Source organism: Perca flavescens, chromosome 16 (assembly GCF_004354835.1).
Source record: "Perca flavescens isolate YP-PL-M2 chromosome 16, PFLA_1.0, whole genome shotgun sequence".
Classification (NCBI taxonomy): domain Eukaryota; kingdom Metazoa; phylum Chordata; class Actinopteri; order Perciformes; family Percidae; genus Perca; species Perca flavescens.
In genome coordinates this window covers 16,559,478-16,582,561 of record NC_041346.1, presented here as the reverse complement: position 1 = coordinate 16,582,561, position 23,084 = coordinate 16,559,478, and the positions used below count along the sequence as shown (strand labels likewise).

Sequence of the window (23,084 nt, the reverse complement as noted above, 5' to 3'; positions counted from 1 at the left end):
CTTTCCTATTTCTTATTTAGACTAGTGCCCTATGAAGCTGGATCCATTGATGTGTTGCCTTAAATAAGGGGATAGTTAAAGGATTATGGTATTTTTAAATGTTTTTTTACAATCTGCTTGAAATGTACTAAAAACCATGAAGGCAGCCCCTTAATTTACACCCTATTTTTGCAATTATGATGACAATTCCGATACGGCTTTGATGCTTAAAAAATTAAGGTTATTTTCAGTTACAGTCAGCAATGTTTTTCATGGTATTTGGTATTTTATCCCTTACAAAACCCCTTTTTCATGCATAAAACCCCCCATTAAAAAATCCCTTATTATAACCCATGGATTTATGCATTCATCTCCATCTACTCCAAGCTGACACAATTAGATGATTAATTGATTAGTCAATCAATAAAAAATGTATCATCAGGAACTTTGATTAGTAATTAAATGTTTAAGTCATTGCTGAAGTAAAAATTCACAGCAAACACTTGATCTTGTGATTATAATTGGGTTTTTAACCGTTGGTCAGACAAAACAAGCTAGTTGAAGACTTGGAAACTTGGGACTTAGGCATTTTTCAGGCAGTATTGGACATTTTATGGACTACATACTGTAATTACTAAGATGTTATTAGAAATCCTATGTGGTGCAGTAATAACAGATTGTTCTTCCAAAGACAGACAGCGTTTGATGGATATGAAGCAGAGAGTAATATTAACAATTTATTACATTTATAGTGTAATATACTGTACAGTGCATACCAGTATTCTTTACCAATTTGCAGCTTATTACAAATACAAGTTTGATGTTTGTAAAAATCAAGCTTTGTAGCACAGTTTCACAGAAAATCATATTATTTATAAGTATAAAAATAAAGGCAAGTATACAGCAGACAATAAATAAACATGGTAGATTGCTAAATCACATGGACTGAACAGGAAGTCAGTTTGAAAGCAGCGACAGTGTTTAGACCTTTAAAGGAAAGCTTCCTCCTCTTCAGAACTGAAACTAAAATGTCCAAACATCATGACACAGGCAGAGTTTTCCTACTCCTCCTGAACAGCTTGCTCAGCCGTCGTCGGGTCGAGTTTTTCTCAGATGAATGCATCTGTTGACTGTACAGAATAATAATGAATTGAACAGAACTGAAGCACACCATTGTGGAAAGCTGGAAGCAGCATGTAAGCTAAGTTTCATGAACAAATGGACAAAATGTTCAGGAGGAACAGAAGCACAGACTGAAAATCAACTCCCACCAAAAGCCTCTGCATCTACTGTGCATTAGCTCCGGACCACTGCGTCAGTGTGGCCGGCTGCCATGTTGGAACACCACACACATTTCCTCAGAGCATTATGCATCATATGAGATTAATAACACTGCCCCTTAGAGGTTACAGCTATAAATGCAAACTCTTACCCCTCTGTATCTCCCACTCCAGCTCTTGTCAAAGACCCAAATTTTAACTTCCAGTTCCTGTTAGTTTTACTCGTCTCCTTTTTTTCATTCTCCTGAAAAGACACAATAAAATATTTGTAGGCCAAAATAATAGAACATTATGAGGAAAAATAACATATTTCTTATAAAACTCATTATAACAATGCAAATTACATAATTAATTCATTTGATTATTTAGCTGTGTTTATTAGTTACAGTACAAATGATGTTTATGTGTGTTGTATTTGATTGTATTCTACCTGACTTTCATGGCCTTCCTCTACCTTCTCCCACAGGTCATCTGTACTCAGATGCTGCCCTCTGCAGTCTGCATTCAACCTTCCTGCACCAAGCACACACACACACACACACAATATATTCAATATACAAAACCACAAGCGGAAGATGGTAGATGGTAGGAAATAGACTATAACTTACTAAATTGCAATGTTGTAATATTTGTGTCTGAAGCTGATCTCTTTCGAAAATGTCTGTTAGGATCATCTTTACGCTGCTGGGGTTCATTGGAACTGTGCTCTGCACTTTCTGTATTTTCAGGAATCTGACAAGAAGGCAGGGCCTCCTCAGCAGCTTTAGAGTCACTCTGACAGGTGTCGAGAGCCTTGAAAGAGAGTCAAGTGATGGGGAAAACCAAATTATCATGGTTTAATTCATATTACAGTAACCCTCAGGCTACAAGGAGACATCTTGTCATCGTCAGCAGCTTTGACAAGATCATGTCATGTTTATAAACCCAGTGCATTGTGGAAACTGACAACCTTTTAATTGCCTTGCAAAGATGTAGGTACATGAATGTCTTCACCTGGCTCACCTCCATGTCTTGATGCTCCCACTGGGTATCAATCTCCATCGTTAACGCTCGGCTGTGCATCTGTTTTCTTGCAATTTCTTCTAACATTTGGCACACCTGCTCCAAGTAGAAGAGTCCAGGACTCAGTCCATTCCTCTCCTCCTCACCAAGGTCCTGCACAGATCAAAATATTAATATTGTAGGATGCAAGAGCTATATATATATATATAAACTTGCAATTTACAAGTTTAGTCAACTTGAATGTTTTTTCTTCACTGCTGTTCTTTAAACACTCTTTCTATGGATGGAAATGTCGGTCAGTTGATCCACAAACTGAAGTATGAAGTATACACACATGTTTTGGACACACATTCATGTTGCCTAATAGACTATGAATCCTACTTGACTTTGGTGATTCCCTGACTTTTACTCTAGCGCCACCAGCAGGTTGGCATGTGTGGTTTTTAGAGTAATTTCTATCTATTGGATGGAGTGCCATAAAATTTGACAGAACCATTCATGTCTCCCTCGGGATGAATTGCAATAATTTGGGTGATTTTGTTTAGTGTTGATTAGCAAATGATGAAATAGTTAAAGAATACATCACAGTCCAAGTTGTCTTTAAATTGAATGTTTTGTCAGACCAACAGTCCAGACCTGAAAGATATTCAATTTATAAATATAATCAATTAGTTTGTTTTGATTGACCAACTTCAGCACTAACTAGAGTTGAATAGAAAATAATAGAACATAATTAGCTATAGATTAGTAATGTATCAATACCATTTCATAATATAATTTAAAAATGTAATTAGACTGACAATAGATATTGTATGAGAGTTTGATATTTATAACATCAGGATATAAAACTAAGCCATGTAATTAAGTTGTACTTTGAACAACAGAATTACAAAAAGGTATCTTGTATAATTGGGTAATTATGTCTACTTGACATTATATAGCTTCTTAGTGTTGGATTTATCAAAGCCTGTAAACTCTGGCCCTCATACAAGGAAACGGAGTGTAGACACGCACGCACACACTCACACACACACACAAAGACTATAAAACATGGACAGTTAATCATGTTGTTTCAACACCTCTGTGTGCTGTCAGCATGAACTGAAACTGCACACTGAGCACACTAACTCATTATCATTGTTGGTCAAAATCAAACTTTTTTTCCATTCATCATGTTAACAACATTTAGCAAAATTCCCCCACACGTTTCCAACCATTCCTGTCATGCCGGTGGGCTTAAACTCACCTGGGCAGACTGGTTTACAATCCCTTGCACCGCAGACAGACTGGTGAAAGGTTGCGAGCTTGAAAGAGATCCTGTGTGAGTCATAACATGCCTGTCCTACTTTAAATTTGAGAGCAACTTGGTGAATGTGTGTTGCAACCCTTTAACTATGGTAAACACACACCTTTTAAAACTTCTGGGAATTACAGTGAAATTGATGTAATCCTGAAACTAACCCTCTCTCAAAAGAAAGGTCTAACAGAAAACAGCCACACTATAAAAGTGTTTTTATCTCTTCTATTTTTCCTCAAAAAACAACAGAATTTTTAGACTTCACTACCTTTATCTGACAGTGTTATTTTGCTAATTAAGATTTTTGCAAACAAAACATATAAAGAGCCTATAAAAGATGATGCTTTGTTATCAATTGATCTACTGTACTGTATTAACAATGAATGCAATAGTTTGACAGACAATTAATGGAAACTATTTTGATCGTTAAGTCATTTTTCATGTAAAACGATTTCATAGTTCCAGTTTAACAAGTGTGAAGATTTGCTAACTTTACATTTAATCATTTTAATGTATTTTTAATAATTTAGAGGTTTGGACTTAGATTTAAGTTGTCACTTCGGGATCTGAGTAATTGTGACTGCATTTTTACTATTTTTACAAACCAAACAATCAATGGATTAATGGAGAAAATAATTAGCAGAATAATTGATAAGGAAGATAATCATTAGTTGCAGTCTGATACAAAATAGTTCAAAATGAGTTCCACCTCAATCAATTACAACCGTAATATCCTGCTTTATCCATGTTTAATAATAATCCAATGTATATAATAGTACAACAGTCACAGGGGACATTTTTCTGCTTTTACTTTTAATACTTTAAGTACATTTTCTGAATTATACTTTACTTAAGTAATATTTTCAATACAGGACTTTTACTTGTAACAGAGTATGTTGACTGTGTAGTATTACAGCAATACTTTTATCTAAGGAACTAAATACTTCCACCACTGCAGTTTGGTTTGGGACATGAACAGTATCTCACCTCTGCTCTTTTCTGAACCAGCTGCTCATCACAACTCATAAACATCGGCCTCACTTCGGACATCTGCCGCGTGGACACTGATGGGTTAACTGTCCTCCTCCTTAGGCTAAAACTCTCTGACCTTTGACCTCTCACTAAGTCCGATGTTGGCCGTTTGGGTAAAAAAGATGCTCGAGGTGGTCGCCTGAGCATCGCATCCACTGTAAGGGGCTCTCGGTTGTTCTTTAGACATTTCGAGTCAATCTTCTGTAGCGCTAGCTCCCCTTTTAAGTGCAAGGCTGTGGAGTCTTCCTGAGCTCTGCTGGGACAGAGGTGCGGGGAGAAGGAGGAAGACACAGGAGACTGTGATGTTAAGGCTGGAGTGAGTCCATCACCTTCTGTTTCTGGTGCAAATGTGTCCCTTTCTGCATTATCTATAAAGACAGAGGAGAGTGTAGCAGGAAAGGACGTAACAGAGCTGGCTGTCTCCACTCCAGAGTCCTCCGATTCTGTGCGCAGGTTTGTCCCCACGTCGGATGAAGGTGTAGGAGGATCTTCATCGTTATTTCCAAGCCATGCTGAGTCCAAACACCGGTCTTCTTTAGTCACCCAAGCCTCCATGAGGTTTCCAAAGCTCCTGTATAGATTCATCCCCCCTTTGTTCCTCACAGCTCTGCTTCTGAACTGAAACAGGAACAAGACACCAGTTTAGACAGCCTACGCAGTCATTAGCTGAGGTGATCTGGTTAGGTAGAATTCCAAACATCCCCTCTGATCCACCTCTGTTCCTTCACCACACCTCTCCCCATGATTTGTCCTGTCACAGCGCAGAGCTGCATGTTCATACGAGCTCCTTCCTGTCTCTAAATCCTGGGAAAAGAGTGACTCATCTGCACTGATATTTGAAATGTTTGATTTGTCCCCACACCGGTAAGAAATCCAAGACATAACAAGTACAAGCCATGACATGGACACACAGATTTAACCTGTGCATTCACAGTATAATTAAATAAGATATAAACTTCAGTTATACAGTGCTTTTCAGAAACAGAGGGGGTCTTAAGGGAGTACAAACAAGGGAATACTGAGATGTAAAATGACAACAAGTCTCAGAACTGCCATTAAAAGGATTCTCACAACTTTAGAACTACAGGCCTTAACATAACCAGTGCATTCATGAGTTGATTGAATATTTAAAACATTGCAGATTTATCTGTCAGCCCAGGAATGTGTAGGTGAACACTCCTGTCTGCAGATATGATCTACATTCCCCGGCTCTACAGTGGCAGCATCTCGTCAAACACACCGGATCGTTCACAATCCTGCAAACACAAAAGAGTTATTTTTGAGTCAGTGCCAGTCCTGATAAGTGTAAACTATTTTATTTTTTTTTCTCTCATTTTTTTCAGTATTTTTTTTATAAACAGATCTAATAAATCCCTCGTCATACAGTACCCACACCCACCCACTATTATTCTACCTGTAATACTTAAACAACTAAAATGATTTGTATCATTGATTTATGATAGATAGGATGGGTCAAATGTTTTCAAGTCTTTATATATTACGCACATGCTCATGTCAAAGCTACAATTGAGGACACTGAGGTCATCGTCTGTGTATATTTTTAATTCTACAGTTAAAATAAATAAATGTTTTAGGATGCATTTTAGAATTAATCTTACTACTTTTAAGCAAATACATAAATAGATCAAGTGGCCAGTATTGTTACACAGAATTCTATTCCTGGCAGGGTGAAGGCTTTGAAACAGCCTTAAAGAAACCTTAAATAAATTACATTTAAAGAAAATCCAATTCAAATTTTACCTGAATAAATGATAATAAAATATGAAATTAAAACATCGAAACGTTTTTTTTTTTTTTTTGAAAGGACTTAGTAAATATATATATATTGACTATATTTATTTACTATATATACACACACAGTCATATTATTTTATTCATTTATTTTTTTTGTATTTTGAATTCCCTTATGTACATTGGTCACTATAAACATTCCTCCTCCACACTGTTAGAAAGAAACCACGTGACGTCGCTAGGGGGCGTCGTTGAGCATTTCTATTTATGTGGCTATTAAAAAGTCGCAATAACTAAACCTTCTCCATTTTTAAAACTATAATGACAGCCGAGAAATACAACAGTAGGGTATGGTGATGTTGTTGAGTGCGTAGTCAGTCTGTCACACATTACTAAAAGCTGAGAACGGCAGCTCTGATAGTTCGAGGGGGAAATGTAGGACGCTGCAGGCAACAACTCAACACAACTGTAACTCCGAGTGGTAATGGTAGTACTGCAATATTTGACACAAAGGTGAGAAAAATAGGCCAATACGTGATGAAAGAATGACAGCAGAACAGTTACTGTTATGTTCAAATAATCCCTAATTTAAAGTTCTGTAAAGTTCTCTACTCTATTAGTATAGAAAACAATAGTATTTTTGTCCTGGCAGGAAATGTTTGGGTGCACGCGTCAGTTTATTGTGTCTGATTCTCTGTAGCAACCAGCAAACACGCCGCACAGGAGGGAGACCTGCTTCAGCATGAACAGGACCAGCATGGAGAAATACGCCCCTAAAGTCAGCAAAGTTCTGATGACACCTGATCCACATTATGTACCGGGGTAAGTGCATCCTGACACGAGATTCGGTAAGAAATAACCATGTCATTTCAATTTTTAAGATAAAATAATGTATTATGACTTCGCTGAGTTGGCTGCGAGGGCTCCTTATTACTGTTATATTATTACGATTCATGGGACATGTCAAATATATGTGAAATTATAATACATTTATTTTATTTATTTATTTATTGATTCAAGTTTTGTCAGAGTAGAAAATCTAGGCTGTATGGTATTTTGCAGCCTTATTTGTTACAGTACTTACTTAGGTAAGGTGTTCCGGTTAATTTGTCCACAAATATTTTTTCTTCTCTACATCCTACTGATTGCCTCAGAATTTGTGTTGAATCAGTTAAATTGACAGTCTAAATGTAGCCTACTTAAATTGCATCATATTGTTTCCAGTTGAAAAGCTGCTACTGAGGGACAATAGGTGTTAACCTCACACTCCCTGTTGTGATCAGGTATGCAGGGTATTGCCCCCAGCTCAAGTACACTATGGGGAAGTCTTACGGCCAGCTCACAGCCAAGCTGCTGACCAGTCCCGAGGTGAAACACTCTAATCATCTGGTCCTCCACACGGGTCACGTCCCCTCCACAGAGTCTGACGCCGGTCTGACACTGAGAAGCATCCCTGACAGTAACTTGAAGAAGATGATACCTGGATATACCGGTAGGTATCACATACTAACACACGGGGTCAACAAAGTAACTGAACACCTCATGGAAAATGATTTCATACTGGCAACAACATTTGGTACCATTTACATGAAGAAGATGTTAATGACCTGATGTAAAATAACTAAATGGCAATGAGCAGTATGTGTCTATTAGTTATAATTGAAATCTGGCAATACACCTTTAAATATGTGAGTTTTCACAGCACAACATGAGATTACAAGAATGATGAGAATAATCTTTGTCCAACTGCTAAATAAACAACTGGTTATGTGGAACAGTGTTGAAAATCAAGATAACGTGCACCAAACTGTTTGCAGTGGTGGTTTTTCAAAGTCTTTTTTTTAACATTTACATTGCTTTTTCAAACCCTATGGAAGCATTTGGCTGGAAAATTCCACACATTCATGCAGAGCATTTTAAAGGGTCAGTTCACCCAAATTACAGAAAAAAACCTTCAGCCATTCAGATTGCTTTGGTTTTATTTGCTCTGTGAATCAACAGCATATCCATATTTGATATTTTTCTAAAAACAATGTCCCAGTCACTCTGGATAATCCAGAGCTCTGTTTTATTAGAAACACTTTGTGCCAAAGAAATAGTCCCTTTGAAAACTCTTCACACTGTGATCTGTAGATTATCCAGAGTATAGTTACAGGGAAGCTTTTTCTGGAAAGGGATGTTTGTGTTAACCTTTTAAATAGAATAGAAGAGCAAGGAGGCAGAAAAAGACAAATATCTCAAAAGATGAGCGAATAAAACCAAAACTGAACCAATCCTTTAATGTCACATGTTGCTGTTTTAGGCTTCATTCCAAAAAGTCAGAACTACTTTCGCCTGTAGCTACGCTGAAACATCTCGTAAAGCGCCATCTGAGTTTTATCAGGACCAACGGCAATCAACACACCTGCCAGATGTTGTCAACTACACCAACCAGCAGTTTGAAGTAACTTTCTCTCTCTCTTACACACATACACATGCTCTGGCTCTACCACTCTCTCTCCCACTTTATTGCCCACAAACACACGCATGTTAACGTGGCACCTGTGATTAGGTTCACTCTTGTTTAATTATCCATAGTGGAAAGTCACCGGACGACACAATCTTCTAAACATAGCCATACTGAGATATACAGAGAGAGTTTTGTGGAGCGAATAGTCTTAATTAGTTTTGTAGCAACTCATTTGGCTATGGCTTGACTGTAACGGACGTTTATTAATATCAAAAAGTTACGCACTAAAGCTTTAATAAGAAGGGATTATCAGCAGTGTAATACATTTTCTTATGGCACACATTTTCATTCACTTGCAGTTAGTAAGTGATGTAATTTTTATTGCAATAGGTTTACATTAAACCTGTGTTTATTTGTATTATATATTGTTATGTAGAATCTTTGTGCGAATGATCTCTGAGTCATGCATGTTTTAATGGTTCTCTGTTATCTTTTGGCCCGGAGACCAAGACCCCCCTTGACAGCAATCTCCAACAAAGTGATCACCTACAGGCCCTTGAAGTCCTTCACCCCCACTGAAAAACCGTACTTCATGGATGATGATAACCCGCACAAGTACTTTATCTCAGGTACAACAGAGAACTTTAACAGTTGTTTCCAGTAAAATAACTAAGGCCTTAAACCTGAAATAAACCTGCTACATATCCGACTTTACTAGCCAGATACTGTCAACTTTGTCTGTCTGCCATTTAGTGCTGAGCAGGCAGCGTACAGTGGGGTTCTTAGAGGCTGGAAATGCAACTGTGCGGACAGCAAAAACATAGTGATACTGGCTTTTATTCTTTTTCCTCTGCATAAAATGCCAAATAATTCCTACAAAACTCCAGCAGCTCACTGAGTGATGTATTTTATAGGTTTTACAGGACATGTGCCAAAATCTCGTTTCCTAATTGGCAAAGGTTTCCCCATCACTACCAACCAGGCACTGATCCAGTTTGGGAAGCAGCAGCAGACTGACCCCACGTCCCAGGTCATGCCAGGGAGGAATGAAAGTATAATAACTCCCATGCCCACTATCTATCCATCAAACAGAGGTGTAGTGCCATCATTTACAGGACACATCCCAGGTCAGTGTTAGCAACACATTTCACACTACAAGGCCTTGTGGTCTGCTATTTTATAAAAGTTACTGAATTATAATTTATCAATTAAAATCAAGTTCAAGAATGTCTAACTCTACACCATCTCATAGGATACAAGTTCATGTATGGACAAACCTTTGGCCAACTTTCCAAGAATGCCCTGGAAAAGAGCGGCATCAAGAGGATCCTTCAGTCAAAGTCATAAAACAATGATACACTTCAATGAAATGATAACTGGCAAGATAAAGTTGTGATATGAGTGAAAACTTATCAGGAAGTCTTCACATTTCCATTAAAACAAATTGTGCTGGATTGCAAAAATATGTGGCACATAGATAAACATTTGTACTGTTTCCTGTTGGCATACAACAAGAAGTCTTTATTGACAATTTGAGTTTGATTGTCACTGGGCATTAGACGAAGCATTCAGAGGTTGAGAAAATGACGCTGGGTGAAATAATTTCACAGACGTCACATTATTGTAATACATTAAAAATTCTGTATCAACACGTGTTCTGTTCTTTCCTCCCTTTTATCTAACCACCAGTCTCAAAATATACCTGACACACATTTAAATACCTGAAACAGCCACAAGATGGCTTATATTTGTGCAATTCAACAAACTTCACTGGAAGACATACTACTGTATATAGCAAACAATTCCACACATTTTAAATTTCAGTGCCAGTAAAATGTCCAAAAACCTAACTAAAACTTTAACTGGAAGTTAAGAGATCTAGGAAGCACTGAAGCACCTATTATATGTTTAACTCATGCGCCTACAGTAAATCCATGCTGGGAATCTGCTCAAGAAAGCAATTACTGGAAATTAAACATCACTGACAATCCACAAGGCTGGTGGAGCATATTTGGCACTAATAAGTGTGTATTGCTTTCTATTTTTTCGCCAATATATGAAAAGTACAGCTATGGAGAGAATGACAGTGATAAATGAGAAATAGATAGTTTTGCACCACAACAATTTCAAACAGTTTAAGGTAGGTCAAAATTCACATTTGTATATGTAGGCCTATCAATATTCATATGATTGATATTCGCCTACAGGAAATGAAAAGAAAAAGTTGCAAGAGTGCAATTGCAAATTGAGGAATTGGTACTCGTTCGTTAAGCCATTTCCAGGAGAAGAGCTCAGGATCTACTGTGGAAAAGATCCAGCAGCCTCTTGTGACCACATTCATTCACAAGCTTTATCTCACAACTAATATGAGCATAAATTACAAAAGTACACCGATAAAACTCAACAGAGGGACATTTTCAGATCGAGAGCCAGTTGCACCAGATGATCGCAAGTTCAAACTGAGTTCACGTAGGCTAAGTCTTTACTAAGTGGAGATTTATGTATCACTAAATAAAAAAAACGGGTTGCACCACACAAACTAGTTCTTACATACAGATTAATTGTCACTGCAATATTTACACCCTGTAACTTCCAGGTGTAACTGTAGCGTTAGCTAACCAAACCAACTGACAAAATGAACATTAGCTTGCTAGCATATGACTTGTTTAGATTGAAAAGTAAGAGATAATATGAAATATGGTTGACATATCTGAATGTTGTTTAACAATGACCTAAACTGGGAAGATTTTAAATTACATTTTATAAACATAACAGAATACCTTGAATTACAAAAAAGTATGCTGATTCAACATAAACAAAATGACTAGCTAAAAAGCCTGTGTTAGATTAGTATAATCTGGTATTTCCCATTTATTCTAAACTACGTAAATACTACTAACTCTAAAAACAGTTCTTTCCATGTATGCATGCAAAATATATTACAAAGTAATACCAACATTTACAAATGGTTAACAGTTAGACTTAATATTTAAATTGGACCTTAAAATTTTTTATTTTTGCCAGTTATGCTACAGTTTGTGATGCTACAGCAACTTCCTGTTTACATAGTTGTTTGCTTTTGATTGGACAGCACTACAGATGTTTCCTTACACATAACTAAAGTCTTCACTAGTTAAGACATTCCTTTAGTTTTAATGGTGCAACCTGATTTATTTTGAAATTAGCTAATAGTTAGCCTACTAAGCACTTACAAAGGACAAACAAACTTAGTATTGGATTTACGAATAGCTTTATGCAACGCAAAGTTTGATGAATAAGGGCCTGTATTTTTTAATAATCCTGTATTTTATGTGTTTTATGATCAGTTCAGCACTGTGTATGTATTATCATGCAGTTAAGACTTTTTGTTATTTCAGGAATAGGGTCCACTCTCTCCTCCACCCACAGAGAGCTTAGTTTTCAGCAGTCCTTGTTGGTCAGAGCTCCTCCTAGCTTCATTGACCTGATGGATTGAGCTAACAGTCCAAGCTGTGATCTGTCAAAATGCAGCCACTGTGATGGTCGCCTGTACCTATAAAAGCAATGATATAGAGGTATTGGTTATGAGTAGAGAGTCACAGTTCCAGTCTTCCATCAATCTAGATCCCACATCAACCAAAGAATAGGCTAGTAAGAAAATCTAACAACAAAATATATGTATATATATGGTTTGATTGCTCATGGCTGGTTCTTACCTTCTGGTTTGTGCTCCACTGTTAATCTGAGAAACTGTCTCTGTCCTGGTGGACGTATCAGCTGCTCCAAACAGTTTGGCCCAGCGCAGCGCACCCTGACATGGACTCTCAGCCTGGACACAAGTGGATGTAACTGGGGTCTCTTTGTCTTTCTCACCCCTCTTATCTTCTTGCCTGCTGTCCATACTTATTTGAGACCAATTATCTGCATAATTCTGGCTACAGTCTTCCCCTTCAACCACACCATCCATAAGGTCAGGCTCTTTTGGCCACCACTCTGGAATAGGAGCTAAGAATGGACTCCTGTTAGTTTGCATCCCTCCGCAATCCTGCCTGATGTAATTCTGAGAACTGAGAGACTCTTGGCGATGCAGACCTGTCTGGTGTGAAATCTTAGTCTGCTGACTGTGGCTGCTCTCTACCTTTTTGTCAGCTTGCAGTAGTGGCCAGCTGGTCATTAGGAGGGCTGAGCACGGCGGAGGCGGAGAAACACCCTGCTCCTCCGAACACAGCTGTCTGTTATGTAACAGTCGGGGCTCCAGGAGCAAGTTGAGATTAAAGGGCAACACAGAGAGTGGCTGCAGCAGAAGTAGCAGCTCCTGAAACAAGGGCTGACACTGACCCAGTGACATAGACAGGAATCCCCAAGAATGGTAGTATGTTGTCACCACATCTGTGGAGACAGTAACGGGTGTGAACGCACAAAGATCCAAACATATGCAATAATAATGTGTAATTAAGGCATTATTATTATAAATCCCACTGCTCTTCCTGACAACAAACGCCCTTCGCAGCATTTAAGTGCCAGGACTGGCCGGGAGACCATGTTTATGCGAGATACCAGAAACCCGATCGGTTCAGGTCCTATCCCCTGACTAAAGGGCTTGACCCTAAGGACTCAAGGTCAAAGTCTAACCTAAACCAAGCAAAGCAGTGGGATCCATAATAACGTACAACTGAGCTAAATGCTAACATCAGCATGCTAACATGGTCACAATGACAATGTTAACATGCTGATTCTGAGACTTCATTTTTGACCTTTGAAGCAGTCGTCTGGCAACAACAAAAAGCTTATTTCAAGGTCCACTTTTCGAGACCTTTCAAACACATGTCACAGCTTTCCTCAGAAGATCTCCTTACCTGTCATGGATAACAACTGAGATAAGATGTTTTAAGATGCTGGAGTTTAGCAGGTTAATGTTTATTGTGTTCATCATCTCAGGTTAGCATGCTTTGCATGCTAACATTTGCTAATTAGCACTGACACACATTAACACAAAGTTGATAAAGTAATGGACAGATACAAATTTGACCTCATAAAAGAGCTAAATGAAAAGTCAGGAGATCACCAAAGTTATTTAAATTAATTCTGTAGAGAGCATCAATATTGGTATTACATTTCATGATAGTCCTTTTAATCATTGTTGAGATATTATGAGTGTGGACCTTTTGACATTGTGCTTAGCTGCTAGTACAGAATTTTGAGTGTGTGCTCACCTATTTGACTCTGAAGGTGACTGAGCCAGAATTCCAAAGCTCTCAAGCTGAAAGAGAGCATATAACCAACAAAATATGAATGCTTATATGTGCAGTCATTTCATCAACCTTCTTTAGCATCAATGATGCTTAAGATCAAAGGTAATCTTACTTAAGCAGGCCCATGATGAAGGCTCTCAGTCTCATGCAGTGGCTGCTGAGCTGGGGACATTGTGTGATTTTGGAGACCAGGCTGTGGAGGACCCTGGTGGATGGACCTGTTGCAGAGAGAGACCACTGAGAGTTCCATCAAAGAGCCCACAAAAGTGTACCACAAACAATGCTGCTCCACCAGTACATTAAGCAAGTTCATTCAAGTACACCTTCTTTGAATCACGATCACTCTAGTTACATTTACCGATCCTAGTAGAGACCTCCACCACGCTCCAGGAGTGGTTGCGGCGCTGTCCGATGATAAAATCCAGTTTGTGATCCCTAAGACCGTCTTCTAAAATATTCTGAATTGCTGGACACAAATGTTCCAGGGCCAGACCGGCAATTGTGGGACTGCAAGAGCTGTTACCCAGACGCATCTGTGGCAGAAGAAAAGAAATATGATTCCCTGCTGACACAAGTTATTTGACTCCAGTCCTACAATGTAAGTAATATCAGTTCAAGCTGCTTAGCTCTGCCAAATTCAAACCTTTTCTTCAGGGTCTCTGCTGCTGCCAAAATGAGCCATGATCAAATCCACCGCCCTGCTCACAGATCTCAGCAAACCTAGGGACATTGGACAAGGAAAGAGGTTGGACGGGCTGAAGTTATAATTAATGCTTCATACATTGTTTGGGCGATACAAAACATTGACATATTAACATATATAGTAAATGTGATAGATTGTGAATCCATATTTTATGTCAGTTTTGTGTATTATTGACTCATCAGATAAGCAGAAAATATCTGCTGGTGTGGTGGTATAACTTGTCTCCAGTACAAATCAACTTGTTTCTTGAATTTTCTATTCTAGTGCAGTATGCCTAGCCTTGTCCTTCTTGTCTGAAGACACTTATTTCTCAAACATTCTTTAACCATGGTAGTTTGTATATGAGTCAGGTTGAAATTATGTTACTGCACAGTCAGATGTTTTACTTGTAAGAAAATAAGACAAAAAAAATGAAGAAAACTTGCTCAATAAGACTTTCACCTCACTAACTGGGTCAGTGCATAGTAACATGAGAGATAACGTTCAGGGTTCATTATCATATTGCAGTAATGCAAATGTGAAAGTGAACCAAAGATGAAATAGTCAATTTTAGCAGCGATCTTCAGTGACTTGCTTTCCCTGCCTTTCTTTTTTCATCTCATACTGGCTAGCCTCTGCAAATGTCACGGTAAATTCATTATGCATGTCGATGCTGCCTGCAGTGCTGCATCACACTGACTGTCCACCACATTGTTGATTATCCATCACAAAAGATTCACATTTATACAATCAAATTTGCACCGAATGGCCCATATGGTAAAATAAAATGACTAGGTGTGCTTATAAATCATTAGCTCAACTGCATCATTCTCCCTGTCGTCCTCTCTTGGAGGTTGCAGTCACACACACATAGGCTACAGAGCAGAAGGCTCAGCCAATCCCGTGCAGGGAGAGTTAAAAATAGGTCATGTTTGAGAGGAAGCCCCTTCAGGGTATTGAAGGCACTGCTGCAGCACAGTGAGTTTTTATTGCTGCTCTCAACAGCCCATCACTGGATAGACAATCCAATCAAGGAGGAATCCAGTCATTGCTGTTACTGGGTCACTTTAATGTATGGCATATACTGTTTTTAACATGTTTTACAGAAATTGATATCAGTCATTTATTGGCCTCACCTCTCCTCTGAAGATGGCTGATAGACATGGACTCATAAGATGTATCGGGTGAGAGGCAGAACTCGGTGGGCGGCCTGTCACTCAGGATCAGAGATTCACTGGGATGACTCTGACTTAGCTTCCCACGGAGCCCTGTAGAGTCCTGGATTTGCAGCCCAGAAGCCAAGGAAAGCAGACAACTCAAAGAGGAGAGAGGAGCTACAGAGGAGAGGGCAGCTGTAAAACTACTGTGAAAAAAGACGGAGTCGGCTGCAGGTGCAGCTCGGTACTGAGGGAACTTCTTTTCTGGTTGTACGGTTGTGGGAGGAGACAGGGACACCTGCAGGTTTGGGTGATGGGCGTCAGTTGTTAGGAGTAAAGTGGGTGGTGTATGAGAGAATATTGGATGGTGGGAGGTGTGGGTCTTATTGGGACTTTTGGGCTCAGTATTGGCATGGCTCTGCTCAGGGGTGAGGGTAATAAGGTCCTGGTAGGTGGGAATTTGAACAAGTTTGGACTGATTTGGGGCTGAAAAAGTGGTAGTTTGAGTTTTGCCTGAATATGGGCTTCTTTTATCTTGCTCTTGATCCAGTCTGGGCTTTGAGCTGCTTTGAGTTGGATCCAGGCTACTTTTTGATGTACATGGACTTGGGTGTGCTTGGATTCTGCTGGACTGGCTCCATGCACATCTGCGGCTGAAGCACTCTGGACTCGGTGTGCAGGTGGAGCAGGTGTCAGAGCTTGAAGGAGCCTCCAAGAAAATAGGGCAGTGGTTGCCCATTGGTGATGACTGAAGATTAGAAAAGCATTGACTGCGTTTGCCCTTGAACTTGAGGCCTGGTTGGGAGCTACCAGACTTGCTGCTCTTCTGATTTATGTACTGCTCTAGAAGACAGCCCAAGTGCTGGGTCTGGGGTTGGCCTGTGGGGACCAGAACAAAGGGCTGGATGGGCAGCGAAGTTGGCCTCTGGGCCTTACTGTAGCGCACCACTGCATTTTCCATTGAACATGCTCCTGAGATGGAGGTAGAGGGTAAGAAAAATAGTTGGAACAGATGTTAGATTTACTTAATACTTAACACAAATGGTTTAATTTTTTTCTGATATTGTATCTTTGCATGCTTTGCTCTCTCACTCATTGCCTTACCCTTCTCAGTATCACAGTGCTCCTGGTGCAGAATCACAGATGGCTGTTTAGACACAGCGCTTGTGCCTTGGCATTTACTGCTATGTGGGCTACACTGGCTGGGACACAATGAACAGGGCGTGTGGAAGAGGTCTTGGATGCTTCCTGTATGTTTCTTACTGGAGAGGGTTTCTTCAGTGGAGGTGGTAGCAACTTGGTAATCATGGGTCTGAAACTGAGAGCAGTCAAACCCGGCACTGCACTGTGTGAAGGAGAACCTCTTTTCTTCGATCTCCTGATGCTGATACAGATAAAGACACAACTGTTTTAGGTTTACACAACCAAATCACACATTTGATAGTTGTCAAGATCTTGTTACAACTGTATAACAAGAGACTCTTTATAATTGAGTTTATACTGTAACTAATGGCTTCAATCCTTAACTAATACTTTATGGATCAGTGATAAGCTGTGTTGTAAACCATTAATACATACTTTATAAAAAGACATCAAGTCTGCAGCAGTAACTGTCATTAATCAAGATTGTTTTTTATAATCTATCAAGTCTGTAGAAAAGCTTAATAAGTTTCTAATAAATGGATTTTGATGTGGGTGCTGCAGCTGTTTTCCATAGGTTAAGTGTTCAAACATTCCATTAGAGGGGACTATTCCATTAACTTAAGAGCTAGCTAAAGAAATAAAGCAAGAATAAATTGCTTATAACTAATCTATAAAGTATTAGTGTGTGATTTATTAACCACTAATAAAGTGTCCAAAAATGGTACTGAGATTTTAAAAGCTTGTAAGAAAGGTAATGTTCATACTTCAGAATACAGTACATACCATGCCTTTGTAAGCGTATTTCATTCAATTGTGTTGCTAATACCTATGTCATCTAATTATGTACTGAGAGAAGAGCTGTTTAGATGCATCATTACCTTCTTGACTTCTTTGTGTTGTACTTCCTTCTTATGATCAACAAAGAGGTGCTCAGAGGGAGGGAAGGGGCTATTTCTGCTCTGACCCTCGGGGCAGCTGGTGATGCTGGACCAGGCTGGACTGGGCGACTGGGAGGAGAGGTCACAAGTCACAAGCTTGTAGTACTTCTGGTTGGTCCCCATGGCCAATGTTGCCTGGCTTTGGAGACAGGCGGCCAGGTCTGATACCTCCAGCGAGGAGAGACCCGGGGGTAGTGGCTCCAGGGAGTAAAGATTGCAGTTAGAGTCGAGGCCCTGAGGAGAACAGCAGGAAGCAGAGGGGGTCATGTCAATCTCCTCTTTAGGGGGGCACTTAACTGTCATGTCATCATGTTGGAAGTCCTTGGCTGGAGTCTGAGGAACGGGTTGGAGGTTAAGGAACACAGATCCCTCAGATGACTGATAGGGGGGAACTGCGGGACTGCTGAGGTCATTAGGCGTGGCAGGTTTGTTGCTCCTGTTATAGATAGTGCAGAAGTTAACCAATACGCCATCAGAGCTGTTACAGGAGGAGTCGCTGACATACTCTGTGTGAGTGTTGGAGAACAGCTCTGGGGAACATTTGTGTTGGCTGAAGATGCAGCAGGACATGTTATCTATCAGTCTGTCTGAGTCCTGCTCTTCATAAGCCATCAACGTAATGCCAGATCTGCTCACATGAAAGCACTGGCATTCAGTCTGCAGTGATTCTGGCAGGTGAGGCTGATTAGAGAGCCACTCTTGGTCACCCTCAGTACCCAACATGGTCACTTCATTGCCCCATTCGCTGTTCATGTCCCCTTGGGCTATTGTATGATTTTTGGTACCATTACTTAGAGGCCAGTTGGAATTTCCATGCAACACAAAAGAGGAGTCCTCATGATATCTGTGTAGATTATCTCCATCACTGTCTTCATCTTCCTCGTCCTCATCCAGCCCTGTTTTGGGAAGGAATGAGTTGTGTGACCGCAGACTGTCTCTAGCTCCAGAGCTTTCCTTCTTCAGATGGGAACTCGTCTCCTCTGGTGATGAGTTGGAGTCGTACCTCCCGCTGCTGTCAATGCCCCCTTCCTCCTCTGCTCGGTCCTCGTTGAGACTACTGTAGCTGTTGGAAAAACGTCTTCGTCCACCGGCGAAGGCATGTTCTCGGTTCAGCGAGTCTTGCTCTGGGAGGGACACAGCTCGGGTCAGACCTACTGAGCACAGCCGACTGGGCCTCTTGGCCGAGCTGCACAGGGCCTGGACAGGAAGTTGCCAAGTAGGAAGCTGAACCACAGGGAAGTGGCACGCTATCAGGGTGTCCCCTGAAAGACCAGATGAGCCAATCATACTGCTGAAACAGGCTGGACCATAGACATTGTCTCCATGTTCCTATAATGAAAACCAGAAAGAATAAAATTTAATAGAATCACTTATAAGTACAATGAATCTACTTTGAATGTGCTATCAGTGATGCAAAAACATATTCACAACTATGCAATTACTACCACTGCTACTGTGTACACAGTTTGGTTGTCAAGGGTGAAAAAAACTGCATTGAACATGATAATATACTAGTAAGTGAATTAAAAATAAGTATTATGGCTCTGTGACACACCTCCTGAGGCTCATTAGATAATATAAGCATTGAAAAACTCATGTAATGATAAAGTTGAACAGAGAAGTATTAGACTCTATAAGTGATTCTGTAAGGGAAGTCTGAGGACAGTTAAGCCTTAGGTTTAAACTCTGTCCAAGGCCCTAAGAACAGAGGTACCATCATGGACCATCTGAATTTGAGAGAAAATGTTTTCAGTTTTGCCCAGTTGGACCATGGAGACATGTTTTAATGAGACATGATAAATTGTTTGTTGTTGGTGTCTGCATATGAACTGTTTATGTTGATCGCCCTCTGCATTTACTTCTTGATTTTTGGACTCAATGACCCACCTAACTGTAATGCTGTAATGTCTCAGTGCATCTTTAATTCTGAAGTAAAATCCTCCCAACAGAATAGAAAGGATTAAAACATAACTTCAGGCAACTGCTGTCAGAGTCTGCTCCCTCAATTCACACCACTGGCCCTCCAGTCAAAGTCCTACTAGTGTTGTCTGCTTCTGGCCCTCAGCACAGCCTACCCGCCTCCATAATTCAGTCAACTATTAACAAACTCCTCCTCTCTTTCCGCCTGGCCCAACCACCGTCTCTCCCAGTTACTCAGCTGCTCTGTAACTAGGGCAGCTGCACTGCAGAGATGTTCCGCTGGCACTGCTAAGAGTAAATACACTTTCACATCAGTTTACTTAATTCAACGTGCTCCACCATATTCATACACATTGCTCCTGATTTTACAGACATCAATAATAATAATAATAATGATCATCATGCCTTCATGAAACACAACTATTAGGAGTATTAACAAAAGCAATTACAAAGCACATAAAATATTTAAAACTGGAGACTGCTGATGGCATTCAGTCATTACATAATCCTTTTAATTATTAGTAATAATTAATGTTGCTAGGATACAACCACACACCATTTACTGATATCTGCCTTCAGCAGTGTAACATAGTCTTGGTGCTACAGTATGTTGTGCATTTAAACTAGAATCATGTTAAAAAAATTCAATATTTTAGATGCAACATCCTGGCCAAGCAGCCATCAGTTCATAGACGTCACACTGCTGTGCAACTGTATGGTCATAACGTGGGTAAACAAACAACATCTGTTGCAGATGACCATGAAGAGTTAATCCTCTTTATCATCCCATTGCTACAGTAAACAACATCCTTACCATGGCAACAAATACAGTAGGTCTAATAAACACATCAAATATGCTCAGAGGCAGAAATATCAATCTGATCACTTTAAAAACAAAAGTGGCTGTGGCTTAGTTGTGGGACTTGGTGAACCTTTCTTTCTTTTTTTTAAGATATTTTTTTTTATTGTTTTTTTATATTTTTGAACATACAAAACAGACAAACACAATTGAACAAGAACAACAACCCCCTCCCACCCCACCACAAGAATCAGGAATCACACCTTGCCTAGTCGCTTTCCTCTAATTCTTGTGATGCTGCATTTTTCCATAGGTCTATAGTCGATGACTTGGCTTTGTTGTGAACCTTTCTTCAGAGCTCCTAATTCAAACATGTAAAAAATAAAAATAATAATTCTGCCCTACAACACCAGAGCCAGGTTTTTATTTTGGCATATCCATATATTGCATATATTTTATACAGTCTGTCTATTTCTAGTCTAGCATTCCCAGATATGATACATTGCAATATTTATATTTAAATGTGGCTAGCCATTAAGCTATTTAAAAAAGCAGACTATTGATTGGCACCCATAGTTGCACAACTCCACAGCAAAGCTCAGAAGCTAGTGCAGGTAAGTAATCATTGGGTTAGTGTCTTAGAGCAAGACACTGAATCCCCAACTGCTCCCAGTGTATCTGTGTTTAGATGAAACCATCTGATTACCTTTGTCTAAATAAATCAATATGTTGTCATTTGATTATAAAGATGAAGGTCTCTCGTAATGTCATATGAGGAACAATATAGTAGTACTTGAGGGGATGGCATTACATTGAATCTTTTTTTATCCTGTGCCTGCTTATTTTCATCAGTTCAATAGTTCAATACCACAGGAAAGTAGGCCAGTTTGACTGATTAGTTGTTCTGCAGAGGACTAACAATTTGACTGCAAAGTGGATACAACTCTTGCGTATTATTACTGCTTGGAGGTCCCCTAACTTGCAGCTCTGTCCTCTGGGTACTGGAGCACACTGAGATGGTTGTGATTAACTGAGCTATTTCACTGGAAATGTCTGTCAGGTCAAGTCAGCCATCTCACATGAGGGATGGGACTGTGTGGTTCTGTGAAAGCAAAGAGTCTGAGGTCCATTGTTGTGAATGTGTGTGTGTGTGTGTGTGTGTGTGTGTGTGTGTGTGTGTGTGTGTGTGTGTGTGTGTGTGTGTGTGTGTGTGTGTGTGTTGATTTTCATCATGAAAATGAAATATTCAAAGTGGCTAAAGCACAAGAGATGCACACATGCCAAAAGAACCACCCATGACAGAAGTAGCATCTCTCTCTCTCTCTCTCTCTTCCACACACACTTTTACGCTGGCGCACACATACATACAGACTTAAATAAAGTAAGACAAAAGATTACAATCAATACAGCTGAATAATTGACTTTAAGGCAAAGTAGATAAAGCACGTAAAAAGCTCCTGCATTTGAGCCATCACCAGCGAATATCCTGACATCCTTCAGTATTATCACTTACTTGATAACAGTCGTCAGTCAACGGTGATGTCCATCCTCTTCTTCCAGGTGATTTACATACGTTTGATCTAAAATCATGCAACAAAACAATTCTTTAAAAAAAATAACGCGCGTGCTCGACGCACCTCTGACGTCAAAGAGTCATCACAAGGCTCATATTTTTAGCTCTATTACCTGATGTCCGCGATTAAAATCAATGGGTTACACCGGGAATTTATAACTATGTTTTGGCTTAATATGAAACCGGTCCGACATTGAGGTCCGAACAGACACAGCGGTCCCCACGCCGCCGCTTCAGCACCGCCTGGCAGGGGTTTTACGTCACGGAGGCTTTAACCAATGAAGAGGGGGAAGTGCCTGCTTTAAGTATCCAAGACACCGGGTAGGGAAAGAGTTAATTATAAAAGCCTTAATTTAAAAAATAAAAAAAAAAAGAAAAAAAAAAAATTGATAAAAATAGACATGAATAGGCTTATGACAGCACAGTGCCTTAAAATGGGATTTTGATGAGTCACATATGAGATAGTAAAAAAGACTGAAATATAGCCTACTAAAGAACAATCGTATCCTGCTTAAGTATAATTCATTATACCAAATTCACATTACGGCCATTGCATTACTTATGAAATATTTTATTAACCATTCCTAACTTATCTAACTTAAATCCTTTCATCATAAACATCTAAAAATAAAATAATGAGAATAATTAATCCCCACATCAGTAACAAATAATTTTAGCATTCTTGTAGAACTATTCAGTGTAACAGTGGAAATTCCTAAACCAGTGATGGTCATTGTGGGGTCCAGGAACACTAAACATGGCTCAGCTCGCCCTCCAGTGGCAAAGATGAGGAGTCAGTGTTCAGCTATTGATGCATCTATTTTCAAGGACGGTTGTACAATATGTGTCT

The 23,084-nt window shown here is 39.6% G+C and overlaps 3 protein-coding genes and 1 long non-coding RNA gene across 4 annotated transcripts; 1 reads left to right on the top strand and 3 right to left on the bottom strand.

Moving 5' to 3' along the window:
* Window positions 1-842: 842 nt before the first annotated feature.
* LOC114570515 (uncharacterized) lies at window positions 843-1,725 on the bottom strand. Its single transcript, XR_003694543.1, has 3 exons — window positions 1,690-1,725; window positions 1,412-1,503; window positions 843-1,109 (listed from the first exon to the last, which is right to left on the bottom strand). It is a non-coding gene; the product is annotated as an uncharacterized LOC114570515 (long non-coding RNA).
* A 392-nt stretch (window positions 1,726-2,117) lies between these two features.
* si:dkey-106l3.7 (uncharacterized) lies at window positions 2,118-5,318 on the bottom strand. The gene is made up of 3 exons (XM_028602234.1): window positions 4,546-5,318; window positions 2,262-2,414; window positions 2,118-2,153 (listed from the first exon to the last, which is right to left on the bottom strand). Exons 1-3 carry the CDS (start codon window positions 5,173-5,175, stop codon window positions 2,118-2,120), a joined length of 819 nt encoding a protein of 272 aa, XP_028458035.1. The 5' UTR covers window positions 5,176-5,318.
* Window positions 5,319-6,582: 1,264 nt separating this feature from the next.
* cimip2b (ciliary microtubule inner protein 2B) lies at window positions 6,583-10,434 on the top strand. The gene is given in 8 exon segments (XM_028602638.1): window positions 6,583-6,855; window positions 7,043-7,164; window positions 7,626-7,834; window positions 8,645-8,661; window positions 8,663-8,785; window positions 9,294-9,420; window positions 9,706-9,918; window positions 10,044-10,434. Coding segments are annotated over 7 exon segments (864 nt in total). The 5' UTR covers window positions 6,583-6,855; window positions 7,043-7,084; the 3' UTR covers window positions 10,139-10,434.
* Window positions 10,306-22,480, bottom strand: LOC114571592 (iporin). Its single transcript, XM_028602637.1, has 11 exons — window positions 22,348-22,480; window positions 22,175-22,241; window positions 17,883-19,271; window positions 16,966-17,245; window positions 15,841-16,833; window positions 14,666-14,742; window positions 14,381-14,555; window positions 14,135-14,240; window positions 13,984-14,030; window positions 12,487-13,159; window positions 10,306-12,323 (listed from the first exon to the last, which is right to left on the bottom strand). The coding sequence occupies exons 3-11, from the start codon at window positions 19,227-19,229 to the stop codon at window positions 12,212-12,214; spliced, it is 3,810 nt and encodes a 1,269-aa protein (XP_028458438.1). The 5' UTR covers window positions 19,230-19,271; window positions 22,175-22,241; window positions 22,348-22,480; the 3' UTR covers window positions 10,306-12,211.
* Between the last annotated feature and the right edge of the window lie 604 nt (window positions 22,481-23,084).

Bases quoted from the DNA above. Each gene is read 5' to 3' on its own strand.
- si:dkey-106l3.7 (XM_028602234.1), bottom strand. From the start codon at position 5,175: ATGAATCTATACAGGAGCTTTGGAAACCTCATGGAGGCTTGGGTGACT. The intron at 2,415-4,545 runs GTGAGATACTGT...TGATCTGTGCAG, and splicing joins TGGTTCAGAAAAGAGCAGAG to GACCTTGGTGAGGAGGAGAG. The intron at 2,154-2,261 runs GTGAGCCAGGTG...ATCTTGTCAAAG, and splicing joins GGGAGCATCAAGACATGGAG to CTGCTGACGATGACAAGATG.
- LOC114571592 (XM_028602637.1), bottom strand. From the start codon at position 19,229: ATGATTGGCTCATCTGGTCTTTCAGGGGACACCCTGATAGCGTGCCAC. The intron at 14,556-14,665 runs GTTTGAATTTGG...CTTCTGCCACAG, and splicing joins GCAGAGACCCTGAAGAAAAG to ATGCGTCTGGGTAACAGCTC. The intron at 12,324-12,486 runs GTAAGAACCAGC...TTGCTTTTATAG, and splicing joins AGTGGAGCACAAACCAGAAG to GTACAGGCGACCATCACAGT.